This window comes from Molothrus ater, chromosome 2, assembly GCF_012460135.2.
Source record: "Molothrus ater isolate BHLD 08-10-18 breed brown headed cowbird chromosome 2, BPBGC_Mater_1.1, whole genome shotgun sequence".
Classification (NCBI taxonomy): Eukaryota; Metazoa; Chordata; class Aves; order Passeriformes; family Icteridae; genus Molothrus; species Molothrus ater.
The window spans coordinates 17,165,968-17,190,639 of record NC_050479.2 but is presented as its reverse complement, the minus strand read 5'-3'; the positions used below and the strand labels follow the sequence as shown (position 1 = coordinate 17,190,639).

Below are 24,672 nucleotides of genomic sequence, written 5' to 3'. Positions count from 1 at the left end.
CCGCCCGGGGCCATGCCGCGTCCCCGCGCCTCGACGGACGGACTACAACTCCCGGCACACCCCGCGGCAAGGAGGGCGCGAGCCCCCCACGTGAGCCGTAGAGCTGCGCGGCGATTGGCTGCGGCCGGGAGGGAGGCGGGCCCCCGGGGAGCACTTCCGGTGCCCCGCGCTCGGCACTTGTTTGGATGCTGCCGTCACATCATGGCGACGCGCGGGGGCGGCGGCGCGGCGGGACCGACCCGGCGGAGCTCGAGCCTCAGCGGCGGCGGAGACGAGGCGGTGGCGGCGGCCCCGAGCGGCAGCCCCGAGGTGAGGCGGCGGCGGCCCGGTCGGGCCCGGCGGGAGGGAGCTCCACCTTCCCCGCCCCGCCGGCTCGCGGCGCCGCGTTCCCCGCCTGCCCCGTCCCCACGCGGCCGCCCGGCCCGGGAGCACGGGGCAGGGGCGGGCAGTGCCCGCGCCGCCTCCGCCGCTCCGCGGAGCCTGAATCTCGGGCTGCCCCCGAGGCCGGACGCGCCGAGGCACCCGCAGCCGTGAGGTTTCGGCGTGGCCCCCGGGTAGCCGCGCTCGCCCTGCGGGGTCGGGAGCGGCCCCTCCGGCGCTGCCCGGTAGTCGCGGGGCGGTCCCTGCCGAGCGCGGGCCGCCGGGGGCGGCAGCACGTGGCGGGGCCGGTGCGGGGGGCGGGAGCTGCGGGCCGGGGGGGGAAGGGGTGCCGCCCCCCCGGGGTCCCGCCGCTGCTCCCCCCGTCCCCTACCCCCCCGAACCCCCTCGGCTCGGCCGGGGTGCGCGGCCGGAGCAGGCGGCGGCTCTGCCCGCGGGGGTGGCGGGAGCGTTTTCTTAACCTCCGAAATAGTAAAAAAACCCAAAAGGCCATTTTATTTCTTTTTTTGTTTTCTGCCGAAACCACACAGAAAGTAGGGCTGTTCCCGGTGCTTTTACAATAATTCCTGGTTGCAGATCCGTGTAGGGAAAAGCTTAAAATACCTGTGCTTGGTCACCCAACGGCAAAGACTTAAAATATGCTGTAATTCAGCTGCTGTGTGTAATATCACCGGCTCGGTGTTTAATGTGACAGAACTGCCTTGCTAATCTCTTGTGCTGCTGAAGTATCTCATCCTGTGCTCTTACATAAATTCAAGTGGCTTTTTAGTGGTAACTTTTTTCCGTGGTACAAAGGATAACATCTCAGAAATAGTAACTTCTTAGTGGTGGTTTATTTTTGCTGTTAAAAAGGTCTAGGAAGCGATGGAACTAGTTTTCTTCACTGAAAAGCACCGTCCTCTGCAGTGTGGTTTTTTTAGTTCTTTACTAAGAAGTAACTTGTAAGTAACTTCAGTGTCTATTATGAAAGCAGATGATGATGATGTTAAAAAAAACCCTGTGTTCCATATTATTTCAAATACAGTGGAAAGGAATGTAATTATTTTAAAGAGGTGAAATATGGCAGGCAATGTTAAGCAAATTCTACATTCTCTTGTAGATTTCCCTCCCCCTGCCTTGATATTATTTTTAGGTTCCTTGTGACCTGTTTGCATTGGGAATTCAGAACTTGTCTACCCTGCTTTTTCCAGAATCATACTGTGGGTGACTACAAAACTATTAACTTTATAGTAAAGAGGAAGTGAAGCCTCATTGGTGGAAGTGATTCACACTATATTAAATGTTTTCCTAATTAGCACCTGTCTCAGATGTTTATATTAAAAAAGGTCTTGTTGGATGTGCAGCACTTTGTCCTGTGGGTAAATGCCCTGAAAGCGTCCATGTAAGCTTTGAGTTCCTGCAGTGAATTTTTTGCTAGAATTATAGGAGGTGTTTGTCATGAATTTTTTAGGTTGTTTTAAGAATCTCTGGCAAAGGTAGATTTTATATAAAAGCAAAAGCATGTCAGAGTTGCTTGGCGAGGTTCACTCTGCTACTTACTCTGTGGTTTAAGTATGCAGTGAAAAAAATTCAATAAAATCAGTTGATCTAAAACTAAAACCAGCCAAAATGATCGTCATGGAGGCCAGGGATGGGAAATGGGTAAGGATAGGAAAGGGTAAGGATGAAAAGAAATAAGGGGACCCTCCTGTTGAGTCACACGGTTCAGAGTGAATTCCCCCTGCCAAACCTAGCCCCAGGCTTGGCTGATAGTTTAGGCACAGAAGCATTTGAACTTAACAGCAATTAATCGATGCCTCCAGTTAACCAATTTAAGAAAATATTCTGTAGAATTTACTATCAGTACAACAGTAAGTCCCAGACCTCACTCACTCACAAATGTGAAGCACTTAAGAATCTCAGAGAGCAGCATTCACAGTACATTTGCTATAGCAAATATATTTACAAATATATATTTACACTGCACAGACACAGACTTGAAGAGTGTGTAGCGGGTGTCTATCTGTGAAAAATTCCCCTCAGATCCAGGGAAGTACTCACGGTTGATGCCTTTCTGTGTTCTCAAGGGACAAAGAGCTGAGCCTTGAGGAGTGCTATCAGCCCAGGCTCCATCACCAGCAGTTGTCCTCCAAGAATGGCAAACGTGGGAGTTTGCTGGGTCTGAGAGCTGCCCCCCCAGGGGGAAATGCTGGCCACAGCCTGCCACAGTCCAGGAGTGCTCAAGGGATCTCACTAAGAGCACTGTTTGCAGGGTCTCAAGAGAGAGCTTTAGTCATAAGAGGTTTTCATCCTGGTTCAAATTTGGGTTGATAACTTCCCTAGAAAGCCCTGTAACAAGAATATTGTTCCACTTGGGTTGTTGTTGATGTAAAAAAAAGGTTTTCAAGGATATTTGCTAAAAGCTATGAGCTTGTTAGACATCACTATTTCGTGGGAGCAGACAGTGTTTCTGATAAGCTCTGGATGAGCTTTTTTCCTGGGTGCTGTTTGTCATGGCCAAGGCCTTGGGATCGTACTGTGGCCTGGGGTGGGGGTGTCAGAGATGCACCACCACTGTTTTAGTGTCTTCAGCTAAGTGAGGGAAGAGATGGTTGGGTTTTTCCCATTTGTGTTTGAGGTAAATTAAAAAGCTTTCTTAAAAACAGGCATGTCATCTGTGTCATGAGGTCACTGAAAGAGCAAAAAAACCCAGTGTGGTTAAGGGTAAGAGGAAGAAGTGAGGGCTGTAAGCAGGGATCATGTGAGAATGTTTCTGAACCAATATTGGAGACCAGGTTTTGAATTATAAGGCCAGGAAACTTAAGGGTGGAATTCTGCTAACAAAGAGTCTGTCTTGACTTTTGTGAAGGTAAAATACAAATTTAGGAAGTAGGTGTTTCTTAATAGTCATCCTGCTGTGTTGGAACTTCTAACCTTGCAGTGCTTTGAAACTAGTGATGAGCAATGCTGCTGGCTCCTCTGTCCAGTGTTTTGAAAGTAGATAAATGAGTGCATAGTTTTTAATGTAATGACAGAATGTGATGAAGTGTTTGTTTGAAATGACTTTCAGATCTCACAGCTGAGATCCTTGTTCAGTGGGGAAGCCACCTCAGAGGTCATTAGGTTTGGGAAAGGTATAATTAGACTGTGATCATTGAGGTCAGTGAGCACAGTATAGAGAAGTATTGCATAGAGAAATAGCCTCAATAACCTAGTCTTGTGGTCAGAAGCATCTGAATAATTGTGTCTAGACCAGTGGATGAAGATGCACCTGCTATAAAATGCAAACCCAAATTTTGTGACTTCCTAAAATGGTGGTTTTCATGCAGAAGTTGTAAATAAAATTATTCTTTATTTAACATAACTGTTTAAAAATCGATTTGAGGAAAAGTGTATCACATATATGTTTTCAAAATAAGCTTTTCTATGTTAGCAGGAAAAAGTAAATTGCTGGGATGCAGGAAGCTTAATATTTGTTATGAACCAGACACATTTGTGATAAATACAACTTACCTTTTTTGCTGCAATTTTTTCTTTTTTTTTTTACTGCAGTCAGTCAGGATAAGGGGTATAAGGCTTTTATGAGGAGTTGCATGTGAAGCAAGTTTGGGTATGTACTCAGCTGAACAGTGTTATTCAGATTATCTCTTTTGGAGTCTGATGTTGAGGAACTGATTATATATTTACTTATATAGTTAGGTTGTCATCACAGTTGTGAAAATCTGTTTTATGTATATGTGCTTGTTCAAGGTTTCCTGGATATTTCCTGAAGTATTAGCTATTCCACAGACTAAGGGTGGAAGAGTCTTTTCACAGCACAGTCCAGCTGCTACTGTGGGGTTTGTAGGAGTTGTTTTCATAGATTAATGCTAGTGCTTATGTTTCTTAGGATAATTAGCTAACATTCAGGATAAAATCGATCATAGTGCAGCTACTAATTAAAAGGTACAGAGAAGTATTTTCAGGTGGTTTAGGGAAAGATTGTGTATGTGTATGCAGAGGAGTATGGAATACAGGTAAGCATGGTACTGATAGTAAGCACAGTATATTTTGGCATAATGTGTAGCATAGTGTGCTGTAGACTTGTGTAGGTGTGGAACAAAAAAAAATAAGTGGGTTTGTGATACGTTTTGGCATGGTGGTAGGACAAGTTCTGTAGGACAAGTGTCTGTTCTGTCCTTATGTGCAGTGTGTGTTCCTGAAGCTAAACTGTTTGAAGAAGAGCTGGCTTAGGCTCTCGTGATCATAGCAATTTTCACATATGGGGTATGTGTCTTGTCTGCTGATCTTTTAGGTATAAAATAAGGTAGAGTTTTCTTGATGTGCATCTTTTTTGATCGAGGTTGAAGGAGCAGAGCAGAAGACTGACTGAAAAGTGGGGTGAGCAGGAACAGTGTTGCCAGTAATTTTCCTACAGTCATCTTCAGGTGGTTTGTCCTGTAACTCTTAAGTAGCTTGAAGATGACATGCTTATTCAGAAATGTCAGCATCTTGTAATAGCTGGTCTCACAGCTAGGTAGGTTGCACATATCTTAGAGATTTGATAAATTTGTGATCTTATGAGTTTGCATGTTACCTTGCAACATCCTCTTTTTGCCTCTCTGTAAATCTTTCTAGGCATATAATAGTCTGACTCTGGGTTGTCAGATCATGAGCCACCTGTGGTTGAAGATGGCTGGAAGCTGAGAGGGGAAGGTAGCAGCTAGAAAAGGTAATGGTGATTTCAGTAGAAGGTCTTTGCTGGGGTAGTTTTGTTTTGGTTTTATTCAGTCAGTACTGAATCAGCACTATTATACAATGTGCTGTGGGAAGTGCTTGTTCTGGCTGGAATGTTAAGCTGAGAAGTTCACTAGTCTGATGAGCACACATTTGAAAAGATGAGAGGTAAGAGTTAGGATTGTTCTTACCATTGCCTCAGTAAGGAAGGGAGCAAGTTAAGTGATTAATATGGGTTAGTACTTAACATTCTCCAAGTGCTGTTTCTTATTCCTATACTCCAGCTTGAAGCGTGATACAACCCAAATCTGAAACCACCTGCAATTAAAATGTTTTAAGAATAGCATTGAGTGTAAGAAGGCTGTTAAGACTTCTGGCTAATGGCTTTAACATCTAAAGTTACAGCTAATGGAGAAAATTCTTTGTTAGTCTTAATCAGGAAATCATCTAGATATTTGTGTTCATGGCTCCTGTCAGGCAATAGCAGACTTCTGTTTTTTTAAAATGAGAACACTTTCTAATTTAGGTTAAATAAATTAGAATTTTAGTATTTAGTTGTGCCACTGCTGTCAGATTTGCTAAAACTTACAGGCTACAACTTCACAGATAGATTGAGTTTTAACTTAGAAGGAAGGGGTTTTTCTTTGGGGTTTTTTTTTTGGTGTGTGTGTGCTGTCAGATTGTTGTAGCTGCTGGTAGAACCACTTTTTTGAGTACAATGTTCTAGTCTGTGGTCAACAATTTGTAATTGTATTTAAGATAAGAAAACTGGATATTTTTACAAAGCCTCTCTAATACTACACTGAGCTTTGGTTTTGCAGGGAGCTTGTTTGCTTATCAGTAATCTTGGATCTGTTCCACGTTCATGTTTGGAAAACCAAAAGAAGGTTGACAAGTTCTGTATATATTCACCATCTTTATAATTTTCAAATGTGTTGGAGACATACAGGACACTTGTACACAAACCTTTTTCTTCAATTCAGTATTCTGATAGGTTATTTCTGCCTTTTTTGTTAGACTTTGGAGAGTGAGTCTGAAATTCCTTGTGGCTTTTTTGACAAAGAATAGAAAATACTCAGAGTTTAGAAATTATTATTGTCAGTAAAAAATTGAACTGACACCTAATTTGACTTCAACAAAAAGCTCTGCTGAATTAATGAGGTGGTGGTGTTCACTTCCTGAGACTTCCAGATGCTTTAGAATATGCATGTTAATTGCCTGCTCTGAATTGATGTGTAGGTTACTATGATGGTTTCCTCAGAAAGAGATGGGCATTTCATGACTTACTGGTCACATGTATGCCCCTGCTAGTAGTTGTTCTTTTTTCCACTGGAAACAACAGAATTTTCTCAGATAGAAAACAGCAAAATTTTTTCAGTTGACTAGGTTTGAAGCAGTCACAACTCACAAATGTGGTCTTGTTGATGTCCCAGTCCTTCAGCAGCCAGAGTTAAGTGTGTACCTGTGGTGAGAATAAGGTATTGTGTGTTTAGTTCTTGTGCTCTGACTGCAGTTACATTGGCTTTTATTTTTTAGAGGCTCTCGTGCTTTGGCTTCTTTCCAGTCATCCTGCTTCCACTTCTGTTGGCAGGATTGCCTATTGCTGTGCAGTGAACTGGGCTGAGGAGCTGATTTGGCTGTAAACTGTGTTAGAACAAGTTGCACAAACGTTAGTGCTAGACCAGAGGAGCTTGGGCATTGCTGCTGTTCAGTATGTGACTGCAGCCAGGCAGGCCTTCTCACCTTCTGTTGGAGCTGCTGGCAATTTTGTGCTCTGCTTTCAAAAAAAAAACCTCTAAAGTCTCTTTATGGATATCAGTCTGGAAATGCTTAATGCTTTTGGGTGCCAAGCCCGAAACTTTAAGTTTAAAGCAAACTTTCTGTATGTTTTGCAAGACTACTTGGGTACAAGTATCTGAATCAGAAGTTCACGTTCTATGCAAATAAAATCCCTGCAAGCTTCTGCTGTTCTGTTGGTACTGCAGGTACTCTTAGTATCATGTTGTGTTAGAAGAATCTGACCTTTCTTGTCTTGTCAGCTTAATGTGACACAGTGTCTCAGCTTCTGTATGAATCCTGGGTTTTACAACATCTGTGCCATGGCTTCAGCCATTGGTACACACAGAGAGGTGAAGAGAGCTGTGTTGTTTTCACATTCTTGTGTTTTCACATTTCTTGTTCTTTTATGTTTATTTGACTGACCCTAGAGGAGTAAGCCTTTCTTGGAAGACCCACAGTTTAGGACAAGCCAAGGGGGAAAAAATTGGCATTTTACAGATGACTTTTTAGAGGTGTAAAATATTGTTATTGGTTATTTGCTCCAGCAGTTCAATTACTGCATGACCTTTGTAGGCATTTATCAGTACGTTGTCTGCCATGGTTAGAGAATAAAACTGCAGTGCATTTATGCTTGTTCATAAAGCATGTGCATCATTTCCACACTTGTAAAGTGAATCTTCCTTGGAAAGTCAAAAGTTGCTTCTTAATGTCTGTAGAGATTATTTGCAGTTAAAAAGCTTATTGTCCTTTGAGAAAGACGCTGTGTGAAGTCCATCTCCTCAAGAATGAATCTACCTTGAGATAAGAAAGGGACTAAAGGGTCTAAAGAAAGGGACTTGCTTGAAGAATAGCGAACAACAAAGCTGGTATGCATGAATATTTAAAAAAAAAGATGTATTTGTTTAATGATTTTTAAATAACCTTTTCAAGCATGCTGAACAAATTTGGAGTTGAAATACATCTCACAATATATTATGAGTGTTGGCTGCATTCCTTTGATGTTGGCTAATTCCTTTTGAAGAGGAAAACAGTTTTGTGCAGAATATACAACCCAGTGCAAACCCCTGGCTTTAAGAATTAACACATTTTTATTAAGAAAATGTAAGGTAATCTGATATTAATTTGTGCTTTAACAGCATAACTGTGTATAAACAAGCTCTGTTTTTACAATTCCTTGTGATTTTAAGGAAATTTACGTTCAGTCCACTGAAAATAAATCAACATGATTTGGCAGTAAGTTCAGCTCTGCTTATCGTGCTTTTAACTGTCCATGTATGTTGTATATTGGGATTGCAAATGGACAGAAAAAAACCATGCAACTTTCAAGCATTGTCCTAGTCCCAGCCCCTGCCATGTAACCAAATGAACAAAACAAAAACACACCCAACCAAACATCCTTGCAATTCTCATCAGCCTGAAATGTTTCTAGAAATTGAGAATGTTGTTCAGGTGATTGAGAGAGAAGTCTGGAGGGGCTTAATAAACTACACGGTATTATATAGAGAACTGCTCTAAAATAGGAGTGTCACAGCAGTGTTATAAAACAACTGGTGGTGGTTAACTTTTTGGTTAAGTGATTAAACATTTAGCATTTTAGGAAATCTTTAGAGAAAGTTCTGTTTAATTGAGCAGAAAGAATATATTCTTTAAAATCATAGGCAGTAGGAGTCCAGGCCTGAAGTCAGTTAATATTCACTTTTTTGGATAATTTCATTGATGTGAATTTCATTTCATTGAATTTTACCACTTCAGAAGTGCTCCTGGTCCTGTTTCTCATTCTTGTTGTAGCAACCAGTCTTCTCCAGTTAAGAGCTGACAGTTGTATTTGGCATTGTGATTGAAGTAGTTCAAGCTCTTTCTCTGTGCCATTGAAACAATTTATTTATGTATTCATTAGACTTCTTATGAGGGTTTCTTTTTTGCATTTTACCCTTATTTGTCCATGGAAGAGAAGGGTGGAAGTTGTCATTTTAAACACATTTGCTTAACTGTTCACATCCACTTCTTTCTTTCCATTCTGAAGGTTGGTGGTGCCATGGAAGAAGCTGGATCTGGGGAGATGGGGATGGATAACCAGGATCAGCTGGTGAAGAGCAAGTGCACTGAGCTGTCTGATACAGCCTTGCAGTATCCCCAGTCCAATTGCTACAGCCTGGAGAGCACTGGCACCTTGGAAGAAGCCGAGTACATCCCAAAGAGCAGAAAGCACCTGGGGCCCACGGGCTGCTCCCAGGAGTGCCGGGAGGAGACTCCTGGGAGAGAGGAAGCCCGTACTGACCCACCTGATGGCCAGCAAGATCCAGAGAGTGAAAAACACAAAGAGAAAACATTGGGTGTGTTCTCTTTGCCGTTCTGATTTTTAATATAATATTTTTAGAAAATATTTATAAAATATTTATAATATTTCTGTAAAATAGCTATGGAATTGCTCCTTGTCTCAAATTTACTCTGTAGCCAAAAACTTGTCACCCGTAACAGGATATTTTGAGAAACTGTGTGTGCACTTCTTCTTGGGAAAGACAGTTCTTAATGCATATGTAAGACTCCTTCAGCTGGCAGTGCTATTTTTACATGAACTTTAATAATAATGTGGTAATTGCTAATCAACTTTTTTAACTTTCTGGTTTAAATCTGGGATGGCAGTGTTCAGTGCTGCCAAACACGGCTGATAATTAAATTCTAAATGCTTATTAAGAATGTATCTGCCAATACTTAACCTTCTAGATGGCATTTTTTTCAGGTTTTTTTATTATCTGTGCAATTCTAAAACAAAAATATTTTTGTGTTAATATATTAAAATAATTTTGCTATCCTAGTTGTTGAATGGCAAGGCAAATAGGGCAAGATGGATTTATTCTTGCTCATGACATCTTGTGATGACTTCCCATTTGTCATCTGTTAGGATTATGCAGCTGTCAAACCAGGGAACAACTTAAATCGGGCTAATTTCTCATGGATCTATATTTTACTTCTAAGGACAGGCTGCTTTTCTGGTATATGGTTTTTCTTCCTCAGTAACATTGTCTATCATCCGTTTCATAGGAAAAGAAGTGTTATTATTAATGCAAGCCTTGAACACGCTTTCTACCCCAGAAGAAAAGCTGGCAGCTTTGTGCAAGAAGTATGCTGATCTGGTAAGTAATTTGTAAAGATAACAAAAGTTACTAATGTGTTAATATTAACTATGGAATGCAAGAACTACTAATGAAGGACAGTTAATGATTTTGAGTATTTTACAGTGTTGGTAAAAAGGACACTCAGGCTGACTGAGTATTGCTTCAGCCAAACTTTCTTGTAGTCATTTCACTTCTACATGACTGCCCAAATCCAAAGCAAAACCAGGTTTTGATAACTTGGTGTTGAAGCATAATACTAGGATTAACTGAAAAGTTGAGTTCTTTTGGGAGTCATTTATAATGCTTTTGTGCTAGTGTTTTATCATTTTAGGATAAAGGGAAAGAACATACTATCATACAGAGTTTTGAGGGGGAGGGAGAATGTTCAGTTATATTTAACTCTTCAGTGATTTTTGGGAAATGTAGGATGTTGGAAAGATCTAGGTTTAATTTTACTTTGTGCTTTCTGATGATGTGAAGGAACAGAAAGAAAGGGTTGCATTTCTTCAGTAACAAACCAAAAAGAAGCAGTTCATAAAGTGCATTCCCACCTCAAGTTGGTAATTCATTCTCTAAAACAATTGATCACAAAATTGGAGAGGGTTCATAAGTTTACATTTCATAATGTTTCTAGAGATAACAACGCTTGACTCATTTTTCTTTAGACAGGAATGGAAAGATTGGAAATCTTGTGTGTATATGTTTTCCCACCATATTTGTAGTTATAAAATGAATGCAAACTAAAGAGATTACAAAAGCCTAAGTTTTCTCTCTGTAGCTGTCAAGTGTATCATATGCAGGTATTTCTGAAAATGACATAATGGCTGCACAACATGGCATTACTCTTCTGTAAGAATTTTTTTTTCCTTTGAGATTCATACTGTCTCCAAAACTTTAAAGATGATCTAGCAGGTGGTCTTTTTACTCATAGAGGCAATACTGATTACTTAAGAGGAGACTTAGATTAGTTCTGTTATGGAAATCCTGAGTTCTCTATGGAGGTCTGTTACATTTTTTTGTTTTCCTTGCTCTCTCTCACATGCTCTTGGTTCATGTGAGTGCATTTCCTTTAAAACCAACAGTTTCTCTAAGAAGTCACTTTCATTTAAATGAGCAACAAAATTAGTTCTGAATTGTAACTCAAGGATGGGGAACCCACCTAAAAATGAGCTTTGATATTGTGAGAGAAAAATGCAGTAAGTTAGTTGTTCCTTATGAGCAATTGCTGGTGCATGTGATGCCTTTTCTATTTAAGCAAACAGCTCCTGTGTCACCTCACAGTGGTGATGAGGACCTGCATGAGGAGCTAGGCCAGTTTGAATCCCTCAATTCTACAGAAAGAAAAGAGTCTGCCCTATTTCAGTTTGAGTTTTGTTATTACTGGAAAGATCTCAACAATTAGGGAGCAGCTGGACCAAATAAATTGTAATCTCCTTCAAGAAGCTTGGTAGTCAGATGAGATGTGTCCTCTTTAAGGTTTTTGTCCTCCAAGGAAGTGATCAATAGACTGTAGGCAGAGTAAGCATTCACAGTTGCCATCCTAGAAAACCGCCTGCTTTCCTCATTGTGCTCAGAATGGCTGAGGAGCTGGGTGAGGGCTTGTCTGGGTGTAAGAATAGCTTTGTTTCAGGTAAATGAGTTTGAGAGATGCCTCTGTTCCAGTTAGAATGTTTAGGTTGGATTTGACTGTGTTCCTTTTAAGATGCATTCTTTTCTTCATGATAGTGATGGAGAACCACTGGCATAGATATCAGCTTTAATGCCAGCAGAGGTTTGAACCGTTTATGACAGTGCACCTACAATGCTTTTTTTCTTTTTTTAAAGATTCATCATCTTTAAAGCTCACTGTCAGGTTTTTCAGTGGTGTCTCATGAAAAGGACTGTACAATGAAGGTAGGAATGCCTCTCTCCTGGCAAAAGATCTTCCACAATTTTTTTTCCATAATTTGGAATCTATCAGGAGATCAGCCTGTGATGCAGGAAGGTTTGCATCCTTGGTGATACATCTCACACTGGCACACTTTTACAGGGCTGAAGTTTCATAGGTGTGTAGACAGCACAACCACTTGAAGTAGTGTTTTCTGGCCATGCAAGAAAAGGGCTTTTTGTATTTAGATGTGAAAATACGCCCTTAACATTCCATTTCCCTGAACTACATTAAATACACATTTAATTTAGTGTTGTCATGGAGGTCCTTAACTTTATTCTTTCTTTTGTGCTTCAGCATTATTTTGAGCTCTTTCAGAAAACCAGAGTTGTATTATTCTTCTGTCATGGTGATGTTCCTCATTGCCAGCCCTCTTTTCCTGTGGTGTCCCAAGGCTGAGGCACTATCTAATAAGGAGCAGTGTAACACTTAACATTGTAGCCTTCTTGGCAAAGAAACAGCCTCTAAATTATATGTTTTCTGAGGGAGCCCAAAAATCAGATATAATGGACTATCTCTCTGAGATATTAATGCAAGAAAATTCTCTTCACTGGATAGTCATAGAATAGATTTTTAAATATGTATAGAGTTTACCTGTGTAAACAGCCTAAAGGCAATAGAAAAAAAAATTGCTTCAAAGGGTTGAGACTGCAGATCTCTTAAAGTATGGACTATGTAGTTGTAATAGTAACTGACTTGATTTGTCAGGGCTGCTAGTTTTGTCTGTTCTTTTCTGAAATACTGCAGAATTCTACAAACTTGTATCAATTGCTGCTTCCCTTGGTAGGAACTCCTGCTGACAAGGAGCTCTACACAGTTCTGTGGTTTTTCTTTTTGATAGCAAAAACAAGACCTGTTGGATAAACAGTTGTGTGTTCTTTCAAGATAAGAGTGGGGAAAGTTGTGACTTGTTAAAAAGCCAGTCTCAGTTGGCTTTCAATTGTATCTGCTACATCTTCCTTTCAGAGGGCTGTTCTTAACCCTGCAGATGAAAGTAGGCTGATAGCTCAATAACAGATACATGCTGCCTATTCCTCAAAGGCAAATGTTAATTGGCAAATGGAATTTGTAAATTTTCATTTTCTGTCTTTATACATTAGAATTGTCTGGATGGATGATGGCAGTTTCTCTTTAAGATCAACTTGAGGTTTTAATGAAATTTTATTTCCTTGTTTTCATCCAAAATGTTCAAAAGTTTCTTCAGTGTGCTCATCTAGATGCATAAAGATGGTTTCACCTATGTTTATTAACAAATTTACTCTCTAACAATAGTTGGAGGAAAGCCGAAATGTTCAAAAGCAGATGAAGATCTTGCAGAAGAAGCAAGCACAAGTTGTGAAGGAGAAAGTCCACTTGCAGAGTGAGCATAGCAAGGCCATTTTGGCACGTAGCAAACTGGAATCTCTCTGTCGGGAGCTTCAGCGTCATAACAAAACTTTGAAGGTTAGTTTATTTATATAAATTATATATTTATATAATGCTGGTGATGGAAATCTTATAGATCACTGCTTAAAATCAGGACTGCTGCTTTATTCCCTGTCACTTTGTCCATTACCTGTATGTGTAGATGAGTGGCATGTAGTGTAAGTGTAGCCGATTTTAAGATAAGGAATACAGCGATAGTTAACTTGCTGATGTTCCTTTCACCCCCAAACCAATTCTTATTACTTGCAGTATTTGATCTTCTCATATTTGTTTCTGGGAGCAGTGCTGATAACTGCTGGGAAAAATTGCACAAGTAAAATAATAGCAACATGAATTGGCAGAGTAACCAAAAAGCTTAATTCTGTCAGAATATAATCGATGGGAGTGAATGGAAGAGAGCCAAGATAAGATAAGAATCTGTGATTGCTGTAGAAAATTGCATTATAGTATCAGTGCTGGTTTTTACATCTGGATAACGCTGACACTTGCAAAGGTACTTAGCATCTTAATGTACCAGCCTTTGAGTAATGTTGGGAGTGGTAAAGACAAAAGTCTTTAGAAGTTTTGCAACATCTAGATTCTTTTTTCCACATATTTCACATGGGTAGTCAGCGTGGCATATTATGATTGTGGCTTATGTTAGTTCTAGCACTCTAGAATATGAAACTGTACAGAAGTGAATTACTGCCATTGTTTCTGACTCAAAAAATGCATGGTTTAACCTGAACACTTTTAATATTTTATATTTAAATATTTCATTAATATTTATCCATAAAAGGAAGAAAACATGCAACAAGCGCGTGAAGAAGAAGAAAGACGGAAAGAAGCAACTGCACACTTCCAGATCACCCTGAATGAAATTCAGGCTCAACTGGAACAGCATGATATACACAATGCCAAGCTCCGTCAGGAAAATATTGAACTGGGGGAAAAACTGAAGAAGCTCATTGAACAGTATGCACTGCGAGAAGAGGTGCTTACAGTACTTGTAATGGGATTTTCTTAGTTCCTTGATTGTAAGGATCCGATAATTATTGAAAAGGGAGGAAAACCCCTCATGTCTTACAGCCATTTTATATATAGTTTTTGTAATTATTCTTTTTACTTCACTTCCGAGAGAAATTTATTAGATGTTTGGCTCCCTGTCTGCCCTTCCTGACTGGTTTTGATTATCTGAGTTCAAGATGCATTGAAGAAAGTTTTTCACAATGAAAGTAATCGAATAGAAATAAGTTGTCCAGAGATTGTCGAACCTCTGACTTTAGACATATTCAGAGCTCAGCTGGGCAAGGTGTGAGTAACCTGATCAGGCTTTGAAGTTGACCCTAGTCTGAGTGGATTAAATGGCCTCCAAAGGTTACTTCCAACATAAATATGTATTAATAGTTGATATTCTTCAGAATTATAATGGAAAGGGATATAAGAGTTTATTCTGTCTTATTTCTTGGATTTCATTAAGGTTGGGGTCTTTGGGGGAAGTTTGTGTACATAGCTGCTCTTGTTGGCACAGAGTCGAAATAAGCTATCATGCTTTAAGAACATATTTGGCCTGGTGTCATGGAAATGTCTCTACTCTAGGGCTAACTGAGCTGTCTTTAATTGGCACCAGTTTGTGAGCTAGCTGCTCTAAGCTACAGTGATGGAAAACAGCCAATTCTCCTTGTCCAAGAAAGAACTGAGCTGCATGGAGTTCTACAGCTAAGATTAGTTGGCTGGCTCTTGGTTGGCACAGGAGGTTTGGAGTATAATTTCTCAACTGTTTCTGGAAGGTTGTTTTTTTCGTTTTGTTTTTAATCTGGATCAGTTAGAAAGCTCTCTGTATGGTAATTCCCTACCTTTTGTAATTGTGGAATATTTGTATCTACCTTGAGACTGTATGTAGAAAAGAGAGGAAGTTGCTTTGTGCTACTTTATGGATGGAAGTAAGACTGCAAAATGCAGTGATTTGTGGGATTTCATGAGCTAAAGTAACTGTTGTTGCAAACATTGTTCATTTTGAGCTTTTGTAATGATGAAGACTTGAGCTTTTAGAGGTAACACAGTAAGGATTGGAGGTAGATAAACCAGCTTCGGAAGCAAGGGTGTAGACTGCTTTTAACAGGATTTTTGAAATGTCTGGTGTGATGTGACTGATGGTATTGTACCAACTTAATGAGACAGGCGCCTGGTGTCCATGAAAGACTAAAAAGGGTAATTACAGTTTATGGAGATAAAGAGGAAAAAAAAAACATGTAAAACAGTCTCTCACCACTTTGTCTTTCACATAAAACTTTTAAACAATGTGCATCTCCCCAAACAGTACATTGCCTTCACTGACCAGCAGACTATGTTTGGCTATTACGATTTTCTTTTTCCCTTTAGCATATTGATCAAGTGTTCAAACATAAGGAACTGCAGCAGCAACTTGTGGATGCCAAACTTCAGCAAACTACCCAACTTATTAAAGAAGCAGAGGAAAAACATCAGCGAGAACGGGAGTTTGTAAGTGAACTCTGTATATGTTAAGAGAAATAAAATCCATCAAACCAGACTTTTCCTGATTTAAAGCAAATAAAACAAATTGAGAGGACCATCTTTTGAAAGTTAGGGTAGATTTCAACAAGGACACACGAGATTTAAGTTTTGTATATGATGCCTAGATTATTGATATACATGCTAACAGCCAAGTAAAGTTACTTGTTTTCATTTTCTCAGCAAATATGCTAAATATTATTTAAATTTCTCTTAGACTGGGGAACATACTGTGAAACATCAAAGGTACTTTCTGCAGTCAAGAATTGTGACCTCTGGTGTTATGCTATAAGAATATAGCATAGAATATATAAATACAGAATAAAGCACTTTTTTTTGCGCACTGTTTGCCCCCCAAAATTTGTTGATATTTTATTTGTGTGTTGATAATCAGCAATATACTTGCAGTCTTCTGAGAAGTTTTCTTCCTATGAATCTGTAACTTCTAGAAGAAAAAAAGCCTTGTTTTTTTCTGTATAATCTTAAAATGACCATCTAGTGTTGGATTCTTCTGGTTTTTTTGAACATAATTTCTGAGTCATTAGCTGGTGAAAATCTCCTCAAACATGAACCTACAAAATGATGTCAAGTTGAAGTAAAATTGGTTTGAACTAGTCTGCAAAGATAATATGGTGACTGGAGAAATTAAGGTGGAAAATAAATTAGGCTACAAATCAGTTACAAATTACATGCAGTTTGTTAATTAACTATTCATAATTTAGCAGTTCAAACTTGCTAGAGAAATAGAAATATTGCCTCATGTTGCCAGTTAGAGAAATGTCTCAGTAAAATTCTCTGCATGACATCACATGTTTTAAATTGTATATATGAAAATGCAGTGTAGTAATAAAGCCTGTGTGAGAAAATGTGGTTGAATAGCCCTTAGGTGGTGATAATGATTGTTCATTTTTAATCGTAGATTGAATTAAGCATTTTTGGGAGTACTTTTTTTTCATTATATGGCTTTTTGCATTGTTTTTTAGCTGCTAAAAGAAGCTACAGAATCCAGACACAAATGTGAACAGATGAAGCAACAGGAAGCTCAGCTGAAGCAGCAGGTATCTTTTTTTCAATGGAGAGATCTTCAGTAGCAGTTCCAAAAAGAAAATACCAAGAGATTTTTGACTGTAGTGAACGTAAAGCAACATCTGAAAAAACTTAATATTCAGATGCTTGTGAAGAGTACTTTGTATTTTTTTAAATATTTAATTTCCAGTAGGTAACTCTTCCTTAGTGAAGCATGAAACATAAATTGTAAAGATCTGATGTTTTGTACTTGCTGTTTAATACGTCTGGATAGTACTGTTCCTTGGAAGGTGCTCAACATTGCATTTCTGGAGTTAGTCCTCTTCTGAATTAATAGTTTTAATACTACAAAGACTGGAATGTAGGAAAGCTTAAGAAGAAAAGTTTAGGAAAGTGTGACTTCTCTGAAAATACTGTTCTTTTGTGACTGTAAAGAGTTGTGTGGGGGTTTTTACTCAGGCAGATTCTAGAATCTGTTTCTTACTGTTTCCATCACCATTTGTTGTGGAGGATTGGGAGCAAGCAATGTCCTGTTTATCCCTGTAGTTATTCAAATTTAGTAACCTGACTATCTCTGTCCACAGACCCTGCTGTCTTCAAATTATTTTTCTTGTTGTAATGTAAATGCTACAGCAAAATCCCCTCTGAGAGAGGAGAAATGGTCTCTGGTTTTTTTGCTTTGGATCACCTTCAGTCATTGACTGCACGTGAGCTCAGCACGAGGCACAGGGAAATGGCAGTTCCAGCCAACACAGAGCAGTGGGGAGCAGTAGCTATTCTCTTCACTGTGTGTCTGTTACTGCTTCATTTGAGGTTTTGTATGAAGTCTCTGTCCTGGTTTCAGCTGGAATAGAGTAAATGTGTCTCTATCCTGTGTTTCGGATTCACTATAACATTGATAGCACACAGATGATTTGGCTGTTGCTAATTGGATACTTTAAGTCAAGGGCTATTTTGTGTCTCATGCTCTGCTAATGAGGAGGTACACAAAAAAACCCCAAAAAACTGGGAGCACAGCTGGGACAGGTAACCCTGGCCAAAAGTCCAAATGGGTGTTCCAGACCAGAAAACACCATGCAGGCTGATGTGGGTTTGGGAATGGGATCTGGCGTTGGGCAGTAGGTGGTGAGCTGTTGTGGTGTGCATCACTTGTTTTTTCTTTTCTATTATTGTTATCATAATCTATTATTATTGTGTTTTACCTTTTTTCAATTACTAAACTGTTCTTACCTCAACCTACAGTTTTGATTCTCCTCCCCATCCACTGGGGTAGGGAGTGGGGATGAGTGAGCAGCTGTGTAGTGCCCTAGTTGTCTGCTGGGTTTAAACCATGACAGTGTCTTTGAAAGCTATTCCATGCCCTTTTTTCACACATACTGTACCCAATTATTTTCTATCCTTTCCAAGAGTTAGGTTTAAAGTGTGTGTGTATGTGTGTAGTTAGATGTAATCATACACATCTCCATTGGACTTGAACACAGGAATATCCAGATACTTCCAAATAGGTTTTTTTACCATGCTTAGTCTTCTATTATTTTTTTCCAAGTTGGTTTCCCTTTATTTAAAATCTAACTGCCTCTTTTGTTGTTTTTAATAGTTACAATGGGTATAGTTAGTGGTTTCTTGGGGCCAACAGATTTTTTTGTAGAATAAGATGAACTAGAAAGTTCAGTGACAATAATGGCAAAGAGTCATGATGTACTGCTGACAAGCTAGGCTAATTCCTGTTATGAAATTCCCTTTACTAATAGAGCAAACCACAATATTTCTATGCTCTTAATTGTGTTGTCCTGCAACCCCCAGTGTAAGAATTAAGAGAACCTACGACTCTTTACTGAGAGTAAGAAGTTATTCTGAAATGTACTCCTAGAACATTATATCACACACTGATTAGGAATAATTTTTTTTAAACTGTGTTATTAAACAGATTTTGCAGTTTTTTTCTTGGTGATTTACCTTGTGGTGCAGGGCAAGAAAATTTTCTGTAATTGAATGTTAATGCTCTTGACTTTTTAAGGTGTAATTCTCTTCACTGTTCTGTGAATTTCTTTTCAATATTCACTTTCTTTGATTTTTGTTCACTGGGCAGATTACATTGGTTGTGAATGTGTATTTTGCTTTCTGAAATCTGTCCTGTTTATTCTGTCCCAGCCTTGGTTATTAGCTTTGGCTGGTTACGGTGGAAAGGTAGGTAATTCCTAAGTTTTCATTTCACCAACCAGGTGCTGAATTTCCTATATTTGTGTATGTCCACAGAATTTTTTTTCTAGTGGGGAAATAAAAATGAGGTAGTGATGAACTGTGGTGTCTTCCAGCATTTTATTAAACATAATATTCTTTTTACTTCAGAATATATTGCTGTTCTATAAACACAGAACTCTACTTCACGTATAATTTGAATAGCAGGTCTGTGTGTTCCTCAAATGGAAATTGTAGCATAGTTTAAAAAAAATATAAGGAAGTTAATGTTTTACCATTTCTAGTTTCATTTTGCCACATACCTACATATTTTTGTATTTGTATACACTGTTCAGATTAATGTTCCTGCCTTTTTTCCAATAGCTTTCTCTTTACATGGATAAGTTTGAAGAATTCCAGACCACCATGGCAAAAAGTAATGAGCTCTTTACAACTTTCAGGCAAGAAATGGAGAAGGTATTTATAGGATTACCTAGTTTCATAAAAAGTAATATAGAAATGCATGCTGTTAGTGGATTGCATTTTAGATTTTATAAGCATTGGCCATCTGAAAATATAAAGAGTATTTTGACAATTTAATGTGGATCATAAGATAGGGTATAAGAATTATGGAAGAGAAATGTAAATTTTTTTCTGTATTTTAACATAATTAATACAAAATTGTCGTTTCAGTGTTCTACCAAGTGTTGGTACTCATTCTCTTTGGCTGTGCTTATGTTTTAAAACTTCTTTTCCTGAAGGTTTTTATTACTTGTACTTGAAAGTTGATAGTCTGTTTCTTTTTAGACTCAATATTGTTTTCTTTGAATGCAGAATCCATAGTTGTGGGGTTGATTCTGTGCAGAAACACTTTCCCAAAATAACTTGTTCAAACTGGACTTGGAAAGTAATACGAAGAAGTCTAATTAGTCATGTAAAACCACCTACGTTGCAGCACAAGCCACAAAATTAAATCTTTTAATTATCTTTTGTAGATGACAAAGAAGATTAAGAAACTGGAAAAGGAAACCATTGTGTGGCGTACAAAATGGGAAAACAACAACAAGGCTCTTCTGCAAATGGCTGAAGAGGTAACCATCTTTTAAGCAGCAGTGTAGTTCAGCTAGAGCTTGAGTCCTAGAGAACTCCCAGCAGTTTTTCAGTTTTAGAGAACTGGAAGTAATACACTGCAGCCTCTTCTTGGACTGTCTGCATTATGTTTCATGTTATGTAAGTTATTGTCCTCCTCAGGCATGGAAAATGAAAGGCTGCTATGTAAATCTAAGCTGATGGCACAAGAAGAAACCGAGCCTGGTTATTACTTACTGTTTAATTGATGAGATGTGTATGAAATCATACAAGCTGAAGGAATTGACTGCATTTCAATATGCTGAGCAAAGTTCAGCCAATGCTGTGATAGAAATCTGTTTGAAATGCACAAGACTGACATGAAGGAAGTAAGCCCCATGCAACAGATTGATTGCTTTCTTGCATTGCTGCTGCTTTTGAGGTCACAAAATGCCATTACTGACTTGCAGTCTGGCAGGAGCTGCACAGTGCAGCTGTGCCTGCTCTGTCCAGGGCCTGGTTCAGGTATGTGAGGTCTGGCCTTGGCAAACTGTGCTTGCTTGAGTAGGATCTGCTATAGTGCTGTTTATTTTTCCCTCCCTTCTTATAAGGAGCTAGTTAGGAGAGCCCTGAGTGTGGTACATTCTGGCCTGGATTCTGCAGATGGATTGTGGATTTCTTACTTCTGTGCCCTTCTCCTCCCTACAGTTGCCATTATTTGGGTTGTAGTTGACAGTGTTACGGGAGTTCATATTAGGGTCCTGGTTGATGCCCAGCCCTTTCTTGTAGCTAGCATTAAGTGTTATGTATTTCCCATTGCTTGTTTTGAAAGGCATCCATTGCAACTCCTGCTCCTGGCTAGGTGAAGTATTCTGAACAAATTGGCTCTAGTTCAGCTGGAATTTGGCCTGCTGGATTAATTAAGACTTAATACTCAGGATTAAATAGTGGTGATTCTTTTAATTAATTTAAGGGGGTAAAATGGTTGTATCACAGAGTTTTTATTTCCTTTGTCCTTCAGAAAACAGTAAGAGATAAAGAATACAAAGGCTTTCAAATAAAACTGGAGCGTTTGGAGAAGCTCTGCAGGGCCCTTCAGACGGAAAGGAACGAGCTGAATGAGAAGGTGGAAGTGCTCAAGGAGCAGGTTTCTCTTAGAGAAGCAGATGTGGATCTGGCAGTGCAGGTGTTGCAGTCCTGCACCCTCAATTCCCATGAGGAGCTGGGAATTCCCATTGACACGGAACCAGGAATCCAACCCGATGCGGAATCGCGTGCGGGAAGTAGCTCAGAAAAGACTGTCTCAACAAGTCCTGTTCCTGGCACTGAATCTGTAGACTAAAATGAAGTGTAAACACTGTATTGAGAGATATATTTTGTGTATAACTTTCTCTGTTGGTGGTAACTATTTGGTTTTGTGGTGAAAATTTTCTTACTTTTTCTACCATATCTGTATTTTCTTAGAACTACTGGACTTATGTGGTACAGGAAGCTGCATAGCAGCTTTAAATAGCTTAAACTATAAATTTTCCACAACTGTGTTGCACATCTGCCTCATTTTTTAGAAGAAAATATTTTTCCATAAAAGGATGCATGTGTGTTTCCTCCCCACAATACAAATCACTGTCATGGAAGACTGTGTACAGACCTGATATCGTTTGGGGAAAATGGTGACAGCAGGTCACTCTTTTGTTTTAAAGAACAGCACTCTAGTTTTGTTCATTGATTTGCCACTCAATATACTAAAGATTATCAATTTTCCAGTAAATTTATCTACATGAGGATGTCTAATGGCCAGTAAAAAATTCAACTTTCCCCCTATATATGTTTTCATATATATGAATGAAAAAGTAAAGGTCCAGACTATAGTTAGAAGTATGTTTAAAGGGTTTTATGTACTTTGTGGTATGAAGAAACAGCTTTGAAATACATTAACTTGCAGCTGGTGAAACAGGGTGTAGAGCTTTTTGCAGATGTCTCAGGGCTGTGTTGTAAAGGTTAGTTTGGACTTCTTGCCCTACCTGTGAACATGTTAAATATAAATGTGTGGGAAAATGTACAGTGATGCTACCGAGTGGAATTTTGCAGCCTATTGCCCAGGTCTTGGTCACATTCTTCCCTCTTAGCTGCAGTGTGTCTACCACATGGTTATCCTGACTAGAGAAGTCTATTCATGTCTGAGCAAACTTCTGGATTATCTGAAGAGCTGGAAAATAAGACACTTCCTGCTGGAGATGTGGAAGACAGGAGTCTGCCATATAGACTTGCTCTAATAGCCAGGTATACAATGTATTTAAGTGTTAGTTAAGGCTGTACTGGTTATGATTGAACATGAGGATTGATATGTCTCCTGAAGAACAGCATGGAATTTCCTGCACGTCCAACCTCAAAGCTGCACCAGTTGGCTGAGTGCCTTCCCAGGCCGGTTATCTGGTAAAGACGGTACTTCACATTCTCACACTAACATACCACAAGCACAGCCCCCTTGTTAACCTTAAACTATACTGTATTTTCCTAGAAAATTTGATATCCACATTGTGACTTCTTTTCTTGAAAGGAACTAGGACCAACACTTATTTTTTGGCAAGGCAATGTGATCTAACTACATGCTACCCCTAACTTTAGTTCCCATGCATTTACTTTCTAGTTTTGGTTGCTGTCATTTTAAGAAATATGAACATGTGTAGCCTTTTCTGGTACTTAAAAGTTTTTTGCACTTACTTGGGAGGGGATTTCTGAGTCAAGCACATCTCAACGAGCTTCCTACCCCCATTGCCCTTGGCAGTTCAGTGGCTAAATTACTTGAATGTTCAGGCTGCACTGAGCTCCCAAGTCCTTTTCCTGTAGTAATGTACGTTGAAATAACTTAGCTGTCTCAGAGAGAAAGGTTCTGTATGGCCTAATACATGTGTTTTAGCTCATACCACTAAGAGGAACTGTGCAAAACTTACATTTCTGAAATAGAGCAAATGGGAAGCTGGCCATCTCCTCCTAGACTGTGTGGGTTTGGTGTTGTGGTTCAAGCACAATGCAGGAATGAAAAGAAGGTAGCAGCGAGCAGTCAGGTTAGATTCAGAGCTTTGAAATGTTGATCATGCAAACTGTATGGCATAAGAATAACTGGAAAGAAATATTTCAGACTTGCTGTTGAAATTACTTAATTTATAGAATCAAGCTTGAGAAAACAGGTGTTGTGAAGAACTGGTTTTCAGCTAACACTAAATGTGATGTCATTTTCCTGACGAAAAGTGAAAAACTTTGTATTTGGTGCATCATACCCTTGGCAAGGTAGGACATGCAGTTTTCTATTTTTACAATTTATTATTTGGACATGTTGTATTCTGAACAATTCTTTCTGTGGTGCTTGTTTTACATGGAGGCAAGAATGAGTTTTTGGACCCTGCTGCAAGAATAAATTAAAGGGCTTTTAGAGACACGACAGATGTATGCAACAGCAATACAAGTATCTTTGACACTGGCTAAATATGTAAATGAAGCTGAATGCCCCAAGTGAAAGGCTTTTAGAATGGGGATATTTTCTCTATTTTCTACCCTCAACATACCCTTATCATAGCAACTTATCTGGCCAAGGCAAACTGTATTTTGCTTCCTGAAACCAGTCAACGAAGTTTCATACATTGATTAAAAAGTGTTGTTTTAAAAAAAATACAGGCTGATGTTAGGGATAAGCTCAGCACTGTCACTGATCTGCCATATTGCAGGCTATTGCACTGCCAGGCTTGCAGCCAAAGGGGCTCCAGTAGGGTTTTTAAGTAAATTTCTATTACTGCCTTTCTCCCACTACTACAAACCATTTAACCTGGATGTAAACTGATGTAGCCTGAGGTGACTGTGTCTAATTGTCAAAACTGGGGCCTGATGGACAGTTTCACCATGATTAAGCTGCAAAAAGCTAAATTGTACGTGATTCAAGACCCAAGTACGTGTATACATACACACGTAAGTTAGGGCTGTATCTGTATTGTTTTGTCCTTCCTTTCATTACACCTGGTTATGTTACAGTTCAATTCTCAGGTGTTGCAGAAAATCTACCTCTTTGGACTGTAGATGGAAATAACTGTGAAAAAAGTGATGCAGAAATCTAGTTTGTGCTAAACACACTGCTTTATTTTTACAGCCCATGTCTGCTTTCATGAGGAAAAGTGATAAATGAACAGGCAGTCTTTGTTTTGCTTTTCAAAAACATTTTGTAGAGATTTTTCACTAATGTGAATCTGAAATTTTATCTACTCAATTCTGTATAGATTAAGTAAATAAGTATGCTTAATATATTGGACTCTGAGTTTTTATTTAACATCATACTCATGTCTTCTAACTGAATCTGCTGAAACTGTATTTATTTGAAAAGTCAAGAGTGAAAATTAAAAGATGTGACATTTGATTTCAGGCATATTGTTGGAGTGAGCTGCCCTGGGAGGGGGCTGTGCTCTGGGATCGTGGCAGTGACCTGCACATTCTTGTTGGTGTCTGGTGGGAGCAGCCCAGGGCAGGGGGTGAGTAGGTGCTGCACTCTGCTCATCTCACCTGGAGTGTCTTAAGGTGGGGGCC

General features: G+C 39.4%; 1 protein-coding gene across 1 annotated transcript; it reads left to right on the top strand.

Moving 5' to 3' along the window:
• Positions 1-12: 12 nt before the first annotated feature.
• Positions 13-24,393, top strand: TXLNG (taxilin gamma). The gene is made up of 10 exons (XM_036380322.2): positions 13-309; positions 8,876-9,185; positions 9,895-9,986; positions 13,168-13,338; positions 14,099-14,293; positions 15,682-15,801; positions 16,815-16,889; positions 19,420-19,512; positions 20,031-20,126; positions 21,125-24,393. The coding sequence occupies exons 1-10, from the start codon at positions 13-15 to the stop codon at positions 21,443-21,445; spliced, it is 1,770 nt and encodes a 589-aa protein (XP_036236215.2). The 3' UTR covers positions 21,446-24,393.
• Positions 24,394-24,672: the final 279 nt, after the last annotated feature.